This window comes from Pteropus alecto, unplaced genomic scaffold (assembly GCF_000325575.1).
Source record: "Pteropus alecto unplaced genomic scaffold, ASM32557v1 scaffold106, whole genome shotgun sequence".
Lineage (NCBI taxonomy): Eukaryota > Metazoa > Chordata > Mammalia > Chiroptera > Pteropodidae > Pteropus > Pteropus alecto.
The window spans coordinates 15,316,165-15,332,460 of record NW_006442103.1 but is presented as its reverse complement, the minus strand read 5'-3'; the positions used below and the strand labels follow the sequence as shown (position 1 = coordinate 15,332,460).

The 16,296-nt window shown below is 45.1% G+C and overlaps 2 protein-coding genes and 1 long non-coding RNA gene across 6 annotated transcripts in view; 1 reads left to right on the top strand and 2 right to left on the bottom strand.

Moving 5' to 3' along the window:
• Positions 1–5,200, top strand: part of TRIM45 (tripartite motif containing 45) — a 7,869-nt gene extending 2,669 nt beyond the window's left edge. Inside the window, exons 2-6 of one of the 2 annotated variants that reach the window (XM_006919678.3) lie at positions 1–142; positions 1,330–1,459; positions 2,054–2,168; positions 3,783–3,909; positions 4,929–5,200. The exon at positions 1–142 is cut by the window's left edge and continues 595 nt beyond it. In XM_006919678.3, coding sequence (XP_006919740.1) covers positions 1–142; positions 1,330–1,459; positions 2,054–2,168; positions 3,783–3,909; positions 4,929–5,077 — 663 coding nt within the window. In that variant the 3' untranslated portion in view covers positions 5,078–5,200. Of the gene's footprint in view, positions 143–1,329; positions 1,460–2,041; positions 2,169–3,782; positions 3,910–4,928 lie in introns of both variants that reach the window. The other variant, XM_015595471.2, reaches the window with a different exon arrangement.
• On the bottom strand, positions 2,718–5,315 carry LOC112486143. 2 transcript variants are annotated; one of them, XR_003048647.1, is made up of 3 exons: positions 5,236–5,315; positions 3,700–3,889; positions 2,718–3,013 (listed from the first exon to the last, which is right to left on the bottom strand). It is a non-coding gene; the product is annotated as an uncharacterized LOC112486143 (long non-coding RNA). The 2 variants fall into 2 exon arrangements; XR_003048646.1 differs by lacking the exon at positions 5,236–5,315 and having other exon boundaries at positions 3,700–3,969.
• Positions 5,316–11,018: 5,703 nt separating this feature from the next.
• The window catches only part of TTF2 (transcription termination factor 2), a 36,860-nt gene continuing 31,582 nt past the window's right edge, over positions 11,019–16,296 (bottom strand). For both annotated transcript variants that reach the window (XM_015595469.2, XM_015595470.2), the window contains exons 22-23: positions 14,360–14,434; positions 11,019–11,992 (exon numbers count right to left, since the gene is read on the bottom strand). In XM_015595469.2, coding sequence (XP_015450955.1) covers positions 11,848–11,992; positions 14,360–14,434 — 220 coding nt within the window. In that variant the 3' untranslated portion in view covers positions 11,019–11,847. The remainder of the gene's footprint in view (positions 11,993–14,359; positions 14,435–16,296) is intronic.

Sequence of the window (16,296 nt, the reverse complement as noted above, 5' to 3'; positions counted from 1 at the left end):
GCATACAACGCCCGGCCTGGAGTCAGCGAAAGGATATGCTTCTCCCCTCAGGAGAAAGCGGGTCGGTGCCGTGGCTACGAGGTGTACGGGGCCATCAAAACCAAAGAGATCGATCCCGCCAAATGCGTCCTTCAAGGAGAAGGTAGGAAGGCACTGCCCATGGCAGTCGGGGCGCAGTGGACAGGGACATGGTATTTAAAAATGTGTGGCTTCTCAGCCAGGAAGAGCTCCCTACTGACCAATTTACCAAAGGACAGAGACATTGACCTACAGGACAGTGACCCCACCCTGGCCCTTTTCTGATTTGCTCTGGTCAGGGTACAGCTAATATCCCCTACAGGGATGAGGCCGGGTCCTTTTCCAGTTGAGAAATTAGTAGCTACCAGGGAACTCAAGGACCACGCTGTCACTGTCGGGTCAGAATGCACCCAGAGGCGGTATCGGTGTGGTCTCGAGGCCAGGGCGAAATCCTGAGCTCCCAGAGGAGCGGCTCGGACGAGTTCTGAAGAGTTTCAGAGGGCTGAGGAAGGGGAGAACGGCTTACTTTCCCCTATGCCCTGTTTGGCTCATGGAAGCCACACTCCACTGGCATTTAAAAGCATGTGGTAGGCATTTCATTCAGTAGGGGGGATACAATTTCTTTTGACCACAGTGTTCTGTTCCTACAGGAAGCGTATTATTCAAACATAGATTCATAGACCAGCCTTGCCAGGACTGTATCCTACAGTCATCCCGACTCTGGCACAGGAACTGGTAACTGTTTGGAGGTCACAGATCCCTTTGAGAATGACCTTTCCCCAGGGAAAACCACTGTCTTAGCTATAAGATTTCAGATTCTTAGACCCTTCCTACACCTCTCTGTAGACCTCACAGCAGTTCACGTGCCCCTGAGCAGGTTAAGAAGCCTGTTTCATCTACTGGACCAGGGGCTGTAGCTACTCAATGTCCCCCAAGCATCTTCGCACAAGCCGCCCCATTGTGGAGGATCTCACAGCACAGAGTCCCTGCCAGGTCCAGCTGGACCTGCCACTCAGGGAGGGTAGTTTGGGGGCTACCAGCCTCTCTCACAGGGGCTAGAGCATTTTCTTCTCTAAATACTCAGGTCAATCCTGAGTATTTTCAAAGTTTCTTTAGGGCAGAAGTTAAGGTCAGGATCCTGTGTAACCAGCAGCAGCTGCTGGCCCCCAAGAAGTATGCTCAGTCTGAGAGATGGATGGGAGGAAGCACGACCTTTTGTTCTAGAGAGAAAAAGCAAGATGGCGTCTGATCTGGGGGTGCAGTCACTGTGGTTGGCCTTCAAGGTGAGGACTGAGTGTTTACCTTCTGCAGATCTCCACAGAGCCCGGGAGAAACAGACAGCCTCTTTCACCGTGTTATGTAAGGACGCAGCGGGAGAGAGCATGGGCAGGGGAGGAGACAACATTCAAGTCGCAGTTGTCCCCAAAGATAAGAAAGACAGGTTTGTACTGCACAATCAGGTGACATGGGTAAAGAGCGGTGATGAAACTGGGAACTTGAGGTCCTCTGCAATAGTGGAAATGTAACTTCAGGAGTTACCTCCTACCTTCCCATGATGCTATTAAAAATGTGATAGGACCAATTGCATTAGATGTGTTTTCTTGTATGGGTTTTATGCTTATATTCAGCTCTCTCCCAAAGATGTGATCTGCCCCTCAGATTGTCTTCATCCTGAGCTTTGAATAAACGAAAACTATTCTCTATTAGACAGAATGGTGCCCTTCTCAAAATTCAGCCCCACTTGGCTGCTACATTGTGCTGGGAGCAGAGTTATGACTCTGGAATTAGAGGGGAGAGGAGGGAGGACACAGTAACGTTTTCAAGAAATTCATCTGTCCATCAGATTAAATTAGCACTTACGCTGCTTCTCTTCTGGTGTAAAATTAATTTTTGGGACAAGAAAAAGCATCCTGCCTGAGGGACATTTAAAATTAAGATTAAGTTTAATGGTGTAGAATTTACATCCTAAAATAGTGGGCAACTGCAGCAGGTTTGTGAGAGTGAGTGGCTTTTCTGAACTCAGATCTCCATGCAGTCCAGTCAGAACAATGGTGCAGGATAACAAGGACGGGACGTACTACGTGTCCTATACCCCCAAGGAGCCCGGCGTCTATACTGTGTTGGTCTGTGTCAAAGAGCAGCACGTGCAGGTAAGAACCTGTGAGCTTCCCTGAGCCGCTTCACCCTGTCCCTGGATTCTGTCACTTTAGAACATGGAGGCATTTCTCATAGGATCAGCGGTCCAGAGGGACTGAATAGGATTCTCTTCTTTCCCATTTCTCTTCACTTTAGAAATGGCCCAGATTTTGCGACTCTTATTCTTACTAGAGGAGGCTGGTGACCATGAGAACGCTCTAGCCTTATTCCCCTCCTGGCGGTTCTGCGTGTATTTTATCGTTCCCCCAGTTGGCTTGTTGGAATTCTTAATTTGGGAGAGGTGCGTTAATTACAGGGGCAACCTACCAGCAGACAAGAATCCACATTCAAAAAATACAGTCTAGCTCAGGATTTTCCTGCTTCGTTCAGACAATGACCAGATGTGGACTTATTGGAACATGACTGGGGGACTTCCACCCCTCTCAACGGCCCATTCATCTGTCTGCCCAACCATCTGCCCATATAATTCTCTGCTATTTACATATGTGCTTATCTGTCACCATGCTGACTACACTTCCTCCACAGATGAGTATAACGCTTTCTGGTTAGAGATTATGAATTTTTTCAGACACTGACACTTGAGTAGTCAGAAGTCTCCCCCAACCAGAAATCAACACTGATGGGGACAATAAAATGCTATTCAGTGTCATGATAGGTTAGGTTTATGGCATGTGCACTGGGAAGACTCAGTCAATAGCCACTTACTGTTGGCCTGATTACACTGTGCTGGAGTGGGTCAGCTGTTTTTGCACACATTATTCATTCTTCCAGACCATTCAGACACAGGGATCATCACCCAATTAGACGGAGAAACCAAACTTCTCAAAACACACTGCACCTGCAAAGCAAAATCAGACTTAGACTCCATTTCTTTGAACTCACAAGTTTTTAAAATAGACTATAAACTCTTGAAAGGAAGAGATTTAACATTTGAAAGGTTTCTAAGGTGCCAGACTCTGTTTTTGCACAGTGTGGTTCTCACATAGGGATAGGCACATAGCAACCTTTAACATTTATTGTTTAACATAGGCTAGGAATTGGAGAATGGAAGTTATCCTTGAAGGAAAGGGGGCAGATAGGAGTGTTTCTAATTTGATAATTATTAACCACACTCTTAACTTCTCTCCCTTGCGTACCTCTTCCCTGTCCCAGAGTAAGATGGGTAAACAGATATGCCCCGGATGGGGGCGTGGAAGGGGAGGAGGCAGCTCGATATGTGAGAGTAGGAGGCGTGTGGCTGAGAAACTGGAGTAAGGACCACAGGAAGTCTTAGCCTTGTGGTTGAGGCACGAGGCTACTAATTACTCTTTCAATTCCTCAAGGATGGAGAAGATGGAGCTGAGTCAGTGACACGAAAGCACAGGTTGGGTTTACTAGTGGGTCATGTGGCCCACATGCCAGAAGGGCAGCACAGGCTGCTTGACTCTGTCACTGCATGTCTGGCCCTGTCCAGCTGAGCACCCGGCTAGTTACTGTCTGCTTCCCTCCCGCTGTCCTTGTCTAAGGGCAGGCCCTGTGACTTACACTCTGTTTAGCACGTGTGATGCTCAGCACATCTCTGTTGGCTCATAAGGTGCTATTCTTTGCTCTTGGTCTGAACACCGAAGGGCTCGCCATTCACGGTGACCGTGAGGAAGAGGCACCGCTCGCACCCAGGCGTGTTTCACTGCTGCACATTCTGCTCCAGTGGTGGCCAGAAAACTGCTCGCTGCGCCTGCGGAGGCACCATGCCAGGTAGGACCAGGCACTCTCGAGGGTCCTGCCCCTCTGGGCCTGTCTCCGGCAGTGGGAATCGGCTACCACATGGCCACTGGGTTTGGGAAATTCAGACTTAAGCTTTGTTTCTAGGAATAAGGTCTGTGCGTACAAAGACCACAGTTCTGAACATTTCTTTTAAAGCTTCTTGTTCTGAAAATTGCAATAGTGAGCTTAAAAATTCCGAGGTCTCTTAGTTTTGATACAGTTCATCAATCCCATGCTTGGTTTCCATCTCCGCATTTTCCAGCATCCTGGCAGTATAAAAATGTTAACGTATCCAGTTCCTTTTAAAACGTTACACGTCTGCTTTACATGCAGAACATCCTGGGTTCATGCCCCAGTGGAGCCACGGTCCATGGTCTACGGCCATGCCACCCTGAACAAGCCCAGTGTCTGATCTCGGAAGCTAAGCAAGGTCGGGCCTGGTTAGGACTTAGATGGGAGACTAAGGTGCTGTAGGCATAAATAATAATAAAAATAAATAAATAAATCAAACATTAAAGAAATTCCAACCAAGGCAGGGGTGGGGGAGTGGGTGATTAAACCAGCGGAAGCCCGTCTAGCTCTTTTCAGGCGAGAGACGAAATTGTTTTTTAAAGTGCTCTGTCCGTCCTTACTCTAGTGGTGGGCCTCGACATAAGCTTTGCGCCCTTCGTCATAAACACTTCAGGATCTATCTTCTTTTTTATTCCCCCCACTCCACCCTTCTCTTTTGTTTAAGTTATTTCAGTTAAAATCCAAACCAGTTGGATCTCCTTGAGCTTGCAGAGTGTGGAAATAACACTCTTCTTAGAACTTCGGCTCCCCTTAACCGATTGGCTGTCATCAGCCCGGGAGTCCTCACTGCAGAGGCGTCCCACAGCTTGTTCCTCTCGCAGGGATTTCAGGAGAGGGCTTCACATCCGTGAGTCAGAATGCTGCCAGGGGCGTTAACTGCCACGATAACTGCTGCACTTCACTCCAATGGTGTTTTCCCTTCCTTTTGTACCATGCAGGTGGGTACCTAGGCTGTGGCCACGGACACAAAGGCCACCCAGGTCGTCCCCACTGGTCATGCTGTGGGAAGTTTACTGAGAAGTCAGAATGTACGTGGACAGGTGGGCACAACACAGCAAGGAGCGTACTCAGGACCGTGGCCCTCTGACGGTTTCCTGGGTCGACCCGTTGAAGCTGCAGCCAGCCAGCTTCAGACCACCCACCAGAGCAGCCCAAACCTTGATTAATCTGAAGAAACCGATAGAATTAAAAATGAAGTGCCTTAGCTGAACTCTTGAGTTCAAGTACTTTCTGTGAGTTACTCACTGATTGCGTGTGCGGGTAGTTGAGCACAGGAGACCAGCACTGTGTCTCTTAACAATGGGCTGGTGGCATTTTCTCCGCCGAGGGAGGCTGCCTTCTGTTTTGTGCAGGTTTGGAGGTATCTGTGTCGCTGGAACTTAATCATGGGGGTAGTGTGGTTCCTTACTTTTTGATAATTAACCTTTTTTATTTTAACCTAAGCTGCACATTTATCTATTTCCCTCAGAAATAAAAACCTCCTTTTATCGTATCCACTTTTCACTAACATACTTTAAATGGATTATAATATGATCTTGCTATTTAGGTGAGGTCCCCCTCTTTGCCATGTTCATTTTGTACGCCCCCCCAACCACAGCCTAGGAGATTACTATTTGCTAAGTGCACACAAGTAATAAGTAAATAAAGGGGCATGGTGTTGAAATAGAGCCTCATAAATTTATAGCAGTTCTACTCATGCCAGGTGATCGAGATACCTCCATCCTCATACCTCTTACGCTCTCCGGTTTTTAGAGAGTAGTCTTCACTTCTGTCTGTACACCTAGGAAGTCAGCTAGAAGCCCTGACCCCCAGAGCGTGCCTGCTTGGCTCTTAGCATCTAAACGGAATTCTTGGGGGAGAAAGTACATAGCTGATCCCTTTCCCCTCCACGAAACATTTCCTCGTTTTGGTTTTTGTGGCATCACTCGTCCTAATTCTCCTGTCTCACTGCCTTTTCCTTCTCAGTCTTTGCTAGTCCCTCCTGCTCTCTCCAGTGTCCGTACGTCGGGGCGCCCCAAGGACCAGTTCTTTCATTTCTCCTCTCACTCCCTAGATGATCTCATCCTTTTGACTCTAAGTACCGTGTATACACTGACAACTCCCAAATTTAGCCCCAGCTCCCGACTCCAAAGGATTATATCCAATACCTTACTTAACATCTCCACTTGGCTATGGCACAGACACCTCCGATTTAAAATGTCCCAACAGATCTCCCAATTTCCACTTCTTACTTTCCACCTGCCTATTCCCCTGAACGGCGTCTCCCTCAGCCTTCTCCATTTCCCTAAAAGTGAAGTCCGAACCCCTTCTTACAGGTGGCGGAGTCGGGGGCCTTGGAAACATCCCTGACTCTGCCCTCATGTACCACATCCAGTCCGCTGGCAAGTCCGATCAGCTGTCCCTCAAAATACCTCTGCTGAGCACCACCCTCCACCTCCACGGCTACCATCTGAGGATGCCGAGTTCTCACCTGGAGTTGGCCTTCCAACTCGTCTCTGCTTCCATCCACCCTTACTCTCTCTCCTGTGGTCTGTTCTCCACTCAACAGTCAGAGAGGTCCTGTAAAACAGCTCAGATGATGTCACCCTTCCGATGGCCTCCCATCTTACTCAGAACAAAGCTAGTCTTCGCAGCAGCATGTAAGACCCTGCACGTCATGGATCCCTGCTCTTCTCTCATCTCCCACCCATCCCCCCTCCAGCACTCTATTCTAGCCAAACTGGCCTGCCTGGGGCTCCTCGAACTCCCCAAATACTCTTGTCTTACGGCCTCCATCTACCGTGGTCTTCTCATAGGTACCTACCTGACTCACTCCTTCATTTTCCTCAGGTTTCTGCTCCCAGGTCAGATATCTTACTGGAGAGGTCCCTAAGTACCCCATATAAAATAGCAGACCTCCCCAGGAATCCACATCACCCTCACTCAGCTTCATCACCGACTACCAAACACATTCTGCTTGTTGTCTGTCCTCTCATACAGACTAAGCTCTAGGAAGGCGCAGATTCGACATTTATTAACTACTATATTGTCCCTGTGTTCCTAACATGTATTTTGTTAAACGAATAAAGATCTAATTGGTAGAATTTTTAGTTTGGATCTCCTTGGTATCTGTTTCTACAAGCCAGACTTCCCTTTCCCCAAATGCCATATTTGTCATTTACCCAAATACCACTTGGAAAAAATCTTGGCCTTCTCTCAAACCTGCTGGATAAATTAAATGCACCTTTGGGACCAGCCTTGAACTTTCCAATTACCTCAGATATCTAGGGAATTGCTTGCCATGAAGAAGCTTGTTGCATTACATCATTTTTCCCACGTGTCTTTTAATGATTCAGATTTCAGAACTGAGGATTAAAAGCTTATCATTTATTTCAGTTGGAAAAAGGTTTTGGTAGTTGGATAACATTACTATAAATGAAGTTATATTGCAACAGAAAACTTCTATAAGACGTGTAGGTTTTGGCAAATGCCTTAGCCTTTAAGCAATATTAATGGTAACGATTCCCTTATGAATACTAAGAAAGTTTATGCAGGTGGTGGGGGGTCAGCCCAGCTGAAAGACCTGGCAAAGTAAGAGTAATCTGCAGAGCCCAAGACACCAAGGTGAGGGAAAAAAAGTTTGAGGATGTAGAAATTGTCCCCAGGGTAACAAAATGCTTGAGAAATCACCTGAGTTGTGAGCACTGAAGCATCAACACAATGCATTATTATGATGTAAGTTCTATCTCTGGTGTTAACAGGTAAGAAAAAAGAACCACAATTACAGCCTCTGTCCTCTGGGATGTTGTAACAGGATAAACACCTTGGCTGTCTTGGATAACAAACGTACACATACACCTTTCGGCCCACCCATTCTCTAATCTCTAAAACATACCACTCGGCTTTACTCCAGAGGCTGTAAACCTGTGTGTTAGGTTTGTCTCAGTTAAGAGGTGGTTAAGGGAAGCTGAATGCTAATTAAAAGAATATAGGAAGATGAATTTCACTCTTGGCCTTGTTAGCCTCTATATTGATTTCAATTCCTTCATCACTTCTTCAAAGTCTTCTCTAACTAGGTCAAATCCCTCTTCTTAGCCCTCCCAGCTACACGTGCCTCCATTACAGTACCCATCACCACTGCCACTTCACAGTCATACACGTGACTTGATTCACGCCTATAGACTATACGCCTCAGGAGGATAGGAATGGTTTTTGGTTTTGCTTACCCCTCATATTTTCAGTGCCCAGCAGTGCCTGGCACATTTAGTATATATTTTTGAACTAATGTATAAATAATCGAGCAGTAAAAGTATTCTCCCCATCTTCCCTTTCATATATAATCTCTTCCTACACTAAGATTCAGCTAAGGATTCTGGGTAATGACTCAAGCTAGCAAAGACATTGTATGGCTGCGGGTCTGTCTACCCCATTTCCTCTCTAGGAGTTAGGCTACTCTTTCATTTCCATTTCCATCCTAGCTACTGACCCCTGTGGAACTTTGTACTGGCCCTAATTTCATTTTTGTTTATGAAAACATTTTAATTTAGGTTATATGACCAGGAATTCTAAATTCCTATTATAATTCTTTTTGTGCCCGCAGGTATGCTTTTTCATTCTTTCTGCCTTTTCCTAGGGCTAGATGCTACATAGCAAATAGTACAATATCCCACTTTGTAAACTCGATTCTCTCAAGGCATTCTGCTAGACATCAGGATCGCAGACAACTGGAAGAGGCCACATTGAGCACTGGCGTCTCCATGGTTATCCTGTTAGTACAGGACAATCTGGCTTCCCCCGTGAGCCCTGCTGAAAGCCCTTTCCTTGGGCAAAAAGACAATCAGAGAAAACAACCCGATATTCTAGAGCCATTCTAAATCCCAACTGCTACAGAAAAGGGTCACGTCCCACAAAGACACCATTCTGCCTATTGCGGTTCATGATGACCATGTGACAGCGGGAGTCCTTGACAGGGTACTTAAAAGGGCCCAGGACCTCGTCCGGCCGTGGCATGCACAGTGAATGCTCTTTTTTGATCAACACTGCTGAAGAGCAGTCAAGCTATAAACCTTCCATGCAGGCAATTCCGCCATATCAGAAATACCTAGTAAACTGGGTGCTTGGCAACGCTGCGCTCTGGTGACAGATGTGCACCATCTGGCTCTTTCAGCTGTACCCACGCAGCTGTTCCATTCTCATGTTCCCAGGCCTGGTCCCACAGCAATAACACCAGCACCCATACGGCACTTCGCGGTTTATAAAGCATTTATTACCTCATTTCGTCCTTGCCTAAGTCTGCTGAGGTAAGCAGCAGACCTAAAAAGAAAATCTGGCAGTTGTGGTGTTACATAGAAGAAGGCTGGTTGACACTGGCAGAACTCACAGGCCAGCTCCTCAATTAGAGCACTTCATTTTGGGATGGTGCTCATTGCTGGAGGGTGCAAAGACCCACTTGTCACACCCAGACCTTAAGAAACTCACAGTAACTAAAATGAACAGGAGCCTGAGAGAGCCGCCAGATGCTAGATTAATCCAGTAGAAATTTCCACCTCAAGCCTAGGATTTAAGGGTGCATGTTTGGTATAGCAGTTCCAATTTTTGCTGCACCCACATCTGCAGCATCTCAGTGTGACAGGAACACCTACTCAAGACGTAATCGGAACAAGGCCCATTAGAGAAGCTGTTTAAGAAACCAGAAGGAATCTCACAGCAGATTACACCAGTCAATGGGCTCTGAGTATCTGAAGACTACGTTATAATCCCTGCATCCACATCCACACTAAAAGCAAGAATACAAAGTTAACATTGCCTCTCCCCAACAGAGCTTGCAACGGACACTGACAGTGTGCACTGAACGTGCCTTCTGACAGGGCCCATCCGTATACCCAGTCAAATGGCCTGTAGCATGTACACTTGTTACTGAATTCCCAGTGGAGCACAATGAGGTATCTGCTAATCCACACATCTTACAGATAAAAGAATGGAGAGGATCAGGCACCTATAACTAGCCTAATATTAGATCATCAGCAGAGGCAGAGTTTACATTCCTGCTTTTTTTTTCCAACACTTCTCAGGTGACACTTATCTTGGCCCTGGTATGTTGATCTCATAACATAACCCCCAAAGGGTAATCTTCCATCTTTCACTTCCCGATTTCATCAGGGATCTCACTGTAGCTGCTGAGTTCTGAAAACAATGCCCACCTTACAAACGTGGAAACCAAAATGCGGAGAAGTTCATTTTTTTAAGGTTACATCCCCAGCTAAGGTGAATCTGGAACTAGAGTTAAGTCTTGTTCTACACCAGAACTCCTGCCACCAGGCCAAACCGTCTTCCCTCTGCAGGCCTTAGACCTTGTCCTTGGAGGGCACCTTTGCTTAAACGGGCTCCGGCACCACAGCTGTACTGAGACTGGGTTAACATAGGGTTTTGTCTCCTCCTCCTAACTCAAAGGAGGGCAGCCCTTCTATCTAGCAAGAATAACAATTCTTTCTAGCAGAAACTGGCAGAGTAAGTGTTCTCTAGAAATGACTGCTAATGGGAAGAAGGAAATCGGAATGGTTTTCTGAAGTAGAAAAGTCTCAGGAGTTTGTATTAGTCAGGGTACTAACTGTCATATAAACAACCCCCAAATCTCGGTGGCTTAAAAAAATTATTTCTTCATCATGTCACAGCCCAATGTGGGTGAGCGTGGGTGAGAAGGGAGACACATATGGGGAAGGCTTCGTTCCAGCCATTCAGGAACTGCGGCTTACGAGTCTACCAAAGGGTCTACGGCCAAAAAAACAGGTTAAGAATCCCTGATCTAGAGGCTAGACAATTCTCTAGGGCCTGCCAGTCCTCTCCCGGGACCTCTGTATCCAGTGGCTAGTGAGGAAGAAACAGCATAAAGGATCATTTGCAAAGTTTTAGAGGACAGATAAAAAAATGACTTACATCACTTCTCTCCTCGTCCCACTGATAACTCGGTAGTATGACCCATGTACCTGCAGTGAAGACACAAATGTCGTCTCTCTGGGTGCTCAGGAGGAAAAGGAAATGGATTACCTGTGTTACACTGTCAAACACGTATTTATTGGGTTATACCAATGATAATACCCATGCTAAATGATACAATGGTACAATGGTACAAATACTATGTGACATAATACTAAATGAAACAATACTACGGCGCTACAAATACTGTAAATTGGTAGTACTATAAAAATGATACAAATATTAAACTATGATACAAATACTACGTAAAATAGCAATATGAAATTTTATGGTAACACTAAATGATATGATACCAACTACTAAATGATACAACGATATGCATCCTAAACATCTGTTTAATGTACAAAGCACCTCCTGATCTGACTCCTGACAGGAAGAACTGCCTGGCCTGAGACACCTGCAGAGGAATGGCCATAGGGGTCCCCCCTTCTGCTCCATCCAGAAAGAGATGGTCATAGGAACAGCCTCATTGGCAGGGGAGGTGAAGAGATGGGAGGGAGCCTGTGCTAGAAAACGTAATGACGCTGGGTCCCCATAAGCTGAGAAGAGAAAGGCACCAGAAGGCTTTCTAAGCTTTTACGGAGGCGTATGTATAACTCTCCCAGAACTGTTTTCCAAAATTATCTAACATGAAAGCTTCTTCTTTTATCTGAGACAATTTATTGGTTTGTAAGTCACTTATTAAATAAGTTGACTGATTAACATGATTGATTAACCGACTGTTTAACATGATAATTGATCTTCAATTCGAGAGATATGCGTGCGCCTTCTGTGAGGGGGCAGAGGGCCTGAGGTGAGATGGAATGCCAAGGGCGGCCCAGGGCTACGGTTAGGTGTTCTCCCCAGACCCTCATAAAAACCGAAGGTGGCACTGTAAACAGGAAGCTAGATGCCAAAAAGGACTTTGAGGTCAGCCAAGGTGAGCTTGGTGACAGATTCTCCAGATCCTGACAGAACTTGTTTGGCCAAATCTTTCTTTTTTTCTTGAAGCTGCAAGATCTTCTCTTCCACTGTTCCTTCACAAACAAATCTACAAAACAGACAAGCAAACCATCAGAAACCAAAAGCAGTATATCTAATTACAGGTTAAAACATCTATATTTATGCTTTAATTTTTAAATGAGATTTCTTCCTTTATTTGAGCTTCCTTAGGTTTGGTTAAGAACTCTTAAGTTTAGGCAATCCAAGCAACCTTGACTAAAGATATGTCCATTTAAAATGATGTGACTCAAATTGACTTTCTCTTTATTTCTGAAGCTAAGGTAATTGAGGAATGCCAAAATCAGCAGAAGATAACTCTCTCCAGAGAAGTGTAGAGATCTGGCTTTCACACCAAATGCTCAATCCAGACAAGGTCAGAAAGCCTTGAAGCTTATCAGTTCCTGCTAGGTATACGTGAGCTAGTGTAAGGACAGAGTGTCTTACTTCTTGGTTAACTTGGCTAACTCACAGTAAGAACAAGTTTTACAAACTGAGAAGATATTGTTGTCTTTCACTCGTTCACTAAGTACTGACCAAGCATTCACCACCCGCCACATGCTGTGCTAGGTGTGGGTATAGAATGATGAATACAGTTTTGCTCTCCAAAAAAACACGAGACATGAAAATAAACGGCAACAATAATACAACCTAGAAAGGGCTACAATGGACATATACCCAGCATACAAACGGAGCAGAAGGAATTCTGTCTGGGGCACTCAGGGAGAACCCCACTGAGGAGTTAATGCTTAATGTGTGAACTGGAGGACGAGCAAGGGTTGGTGGACAGCAGAGTGGGCGGAATGGGAACGCATGGGACACCCGAGGGATGGCAATGTGTGGGAAACCTGGGCTGAGTTTTAGTACACGGTATGCTGAAGATCAATTCATCAATCTCCCCAGGGCAAAAGTCAAAAGGACAACCGTGCTGTACTACACTGGCAGAGGCTCAAGATGCTGACGGGCCGGATCACGAGTGGCTCTGCATGTCATGCTAAAAAATTTAGATTTGAAAGAGAGAAGTGGCAGCGGGGCTGAGAAAGGAGTTATAAGAAACATTTAGAAAATAAAATGAATAGACTTGGTAGGTAAAAAAGCGAGAAAGAGGGAAGAGCCTTGTTTCTGGCTCTATGACTACATGAACAGTGATACCATTTACACAGAGACAAGAAATACAGAAGAATAAACAGATCAGAGGCGGCAAGAAAATGATTTCGGTCTGTGACACTCTGAGTCCCTGCTACATAGTGAGTGCTCAGTAGGTATTAGTTTTATGAGTTGAATGAGATGAATGAATGAATTCAATGGTGAGTGCGTGGACATGCCGTCCAGATACTAAGCAGGGTTTTGAATAGGTATGAAGTCTAGGGACCCTCGGAACTGAAGATGCAGATGTTGGACTTACGGGAATGGGAAGGATTATTAAGGAGGGGCATATGAAGGGAGGTAAAGACAGGAAAACTAATACAACTGCTGTACTTGGCAAGTTTGGGGATTCACTGGTGCCCTTAAGGAGAGCAATTTCAATGGAGCCACAGCAGGGAAAGCCAGTGTGTAAAGGTTGAGGAATAAATGGGAGGTAGGCAAGTAAAGACTGTCAGCGTTTCCAATTCTTCAGGAACCTTGACCCTGAAAAGGAAGGAGAAAAAGAGGTCCACAGCTAGAGTGGATGGTAGCATTAAGGCAGGTTTTGTTGTTTTTTAAAGAGAGGTGGGTCCCAAAAAGAGGGAACATTCTACAAAATTAATGGCTTGCACTTTTCAAAAATGTCAGTGGAGGTATTGTTTCAGATAAAAGATGACAAAAAGTCATGACAACTGAATGCTACACAGGATCTAGGATTTTCTTTTGCTGTGAAGGACACCACTGAGACAACCGAGCAAAAAGAATAAGGTCCACAGCTCAGATAACAGTACTATATCACTGTTAACATCCTGATTTTGATAATTTTATTGTAGTTATATAAGAGAATGTCTTTATCTTTAAAGTATTTAGGGGTAAATAAGCAGCATGTCTGTAACTTATTCTCAAATGGTCCAGAAAAAAAGTTTATACACACACACACATACACGCACACACACAACATACAAGAATACTTAGTATTATTTTTGTAAGAATTCTTACATTCTTTCCTATATGTCTGAATAAAAGTTAAAAGCAGAGAGAGGGAGGGAGCGGTCTTTTCACAGCATCCCTGACTGAGATAAGACTCACCATCATATACAGGCTTGCTCCAAGGTGACCCCCAAAATGCCTGAGTTCCCTTCCCGACTGTGAGCACCAGGGAGGACGTGCCTCAGAAGCCTCATCAGTAAAATGATCACCAAATACTCTATACCCTGTTAAAATGCTACCCAAGAAAGACATGCACAAGAGCAGAACCTGGGAAGTGTCCTAGTCCTGGGACACCTTTACTTACCTGTGGATGACAACATCTTTCTGCTGCCCTACTCGGTAAATTCGGTCACAAGCTTGATCTTCCAGTGATGGATTCCTGGTGGGAGAGAGGTAAAGCTCAAAGATACTGACATCCCAGGTGAGGGGTGGCCAAATCGAATAGGCCAACCCAGCTCATGGCCTGTTTTCATATGGCACTTGAGCTAAAAATGATTGTTACTTTCTTAAAGCATTGTAAAAACAAGCAGACAAAACTCCACAACGAAAAATATGTGAAAGAAAACTTTGTAGCCCGCAAAGCCTAAAATATTTACTATCTGGACTAAAATATTTACAGAAAAAGTTTGTCGGTCCCTGTCCTAGGCTATAGTGGCCTCAGAAAGGCTAGTGTCAGGTATCTTCTTACCCTTTAATGAGAAAATAGGGTCAGATTGCTAATAATAACTCAGCACTATTACCAGTTGATAACTATAAGTACCAAAGGTGAAACTAATATATGGAGGAGGCAAGGGAACGAAAATATTAAATCCAGCTACATTCAGAGACTGCACTATGCGGATTGTCCCTGCAGCCGGACCACGAGGAAACCTGCAGAACAAAGGGAGAGTTCTGATGGGACTGCTAACAACCCATTCCCCATCTGGGAAAGGAAAAGAGGAAAACAGAATCTTTAAGTCACACCCTACACAAAATAAAATCACTCATTCCCCATGGCTAAAACCACGAGAAACCTATAGATGAAAGGCTGGGATCTGCCAGCAGGCCTTCCACGCTACACACTCATCCTTCTCACTGTATGCCCACACTATCAACGGAAATAATAGTTTTAAAACTGTAATTCATAGAAACTAAGAATAATATATAAACTGAATTGCCGAACACTCAGGGTCCCCCTCAGTGTCTTTTCTCTGTCCCTCTCACTGTCACTGTGTCTCTATGTCCCTCTGAGTCTCTCGGGCTCTCTCAATCTCTGCCTCTGAAAGGAGACACACTCTGTCTATGGAGCGTAACCATTCTCTAATGAACTTTCTTTTAGACTCTAACTCTGGTGTATGAATTCTTTCTCATGCTCAGCACAGAACTCTCCCTCCCTCCCTCTCTCGCAGTGCAGGGCTTGAATTCACCCCCAACTCAGGGAATCTGCCCTGACCTGCTGTCAGAACCAACACTCAAATATGGTCACTAACTAGCTGGATGACCTTGGACAACATATCTAACCTCAACCCCCTATGCTTCAGAGTGCTACTTGGAAACAAATACCTTTTTCAACTTACATATTCTGTGATTCAACAGAATCAGGAGACAATTTGTTTCCTTCTCTATAGGTTCTCATTATCAATTCCAAACTAGTTTCTCTTCTTACCTCTTTAAAATCTTATGTAACATTTCTCCATTTCAGAAAAGAGCACATATAGAGGAGTCCCAAGTAAGACCCAAACACGTCCACCTGGAAGATAATGGGTTGGCCAGTCTGTGCCCATCTGGGCTGCCTGGAGAATCAGACCAACGTGCAGCACTCCCTCACTGGCGAAACTGGAAAACCCCAAACTGGGACTAATTATGACACTATCTCCTAACAGCACACTAACTCATTTATCTCATTTCCAGGAAGGATGCTATTACACTTTCGGTGTTGACACTACACATGAGGCCAGGGGCTGCATGTTAAGCGTATTCCTAATACAATCAGAACATTCCTCTGCCTTTCCTTTTGGAGTAACGCTTCCTCCTCTTTTCCAGGGTTGAGATTTCCTTGGATGTCAACGAATATACCTGAAATATGGTATTCTGAAGAGGTAGAACTGAGCGATGTCGCTCTTAGCCATGAGGTAAAGCCCTGCTCCCAGTTTCCATGGAAACAGATGTGAGATTAACAATAAAGTGAATGGACTATTTTAAGTAGTCGTTTGAAGCCCAGCTTGCTCAGGAATTCAGGGCTGTCAACTAGCGTATAGATCT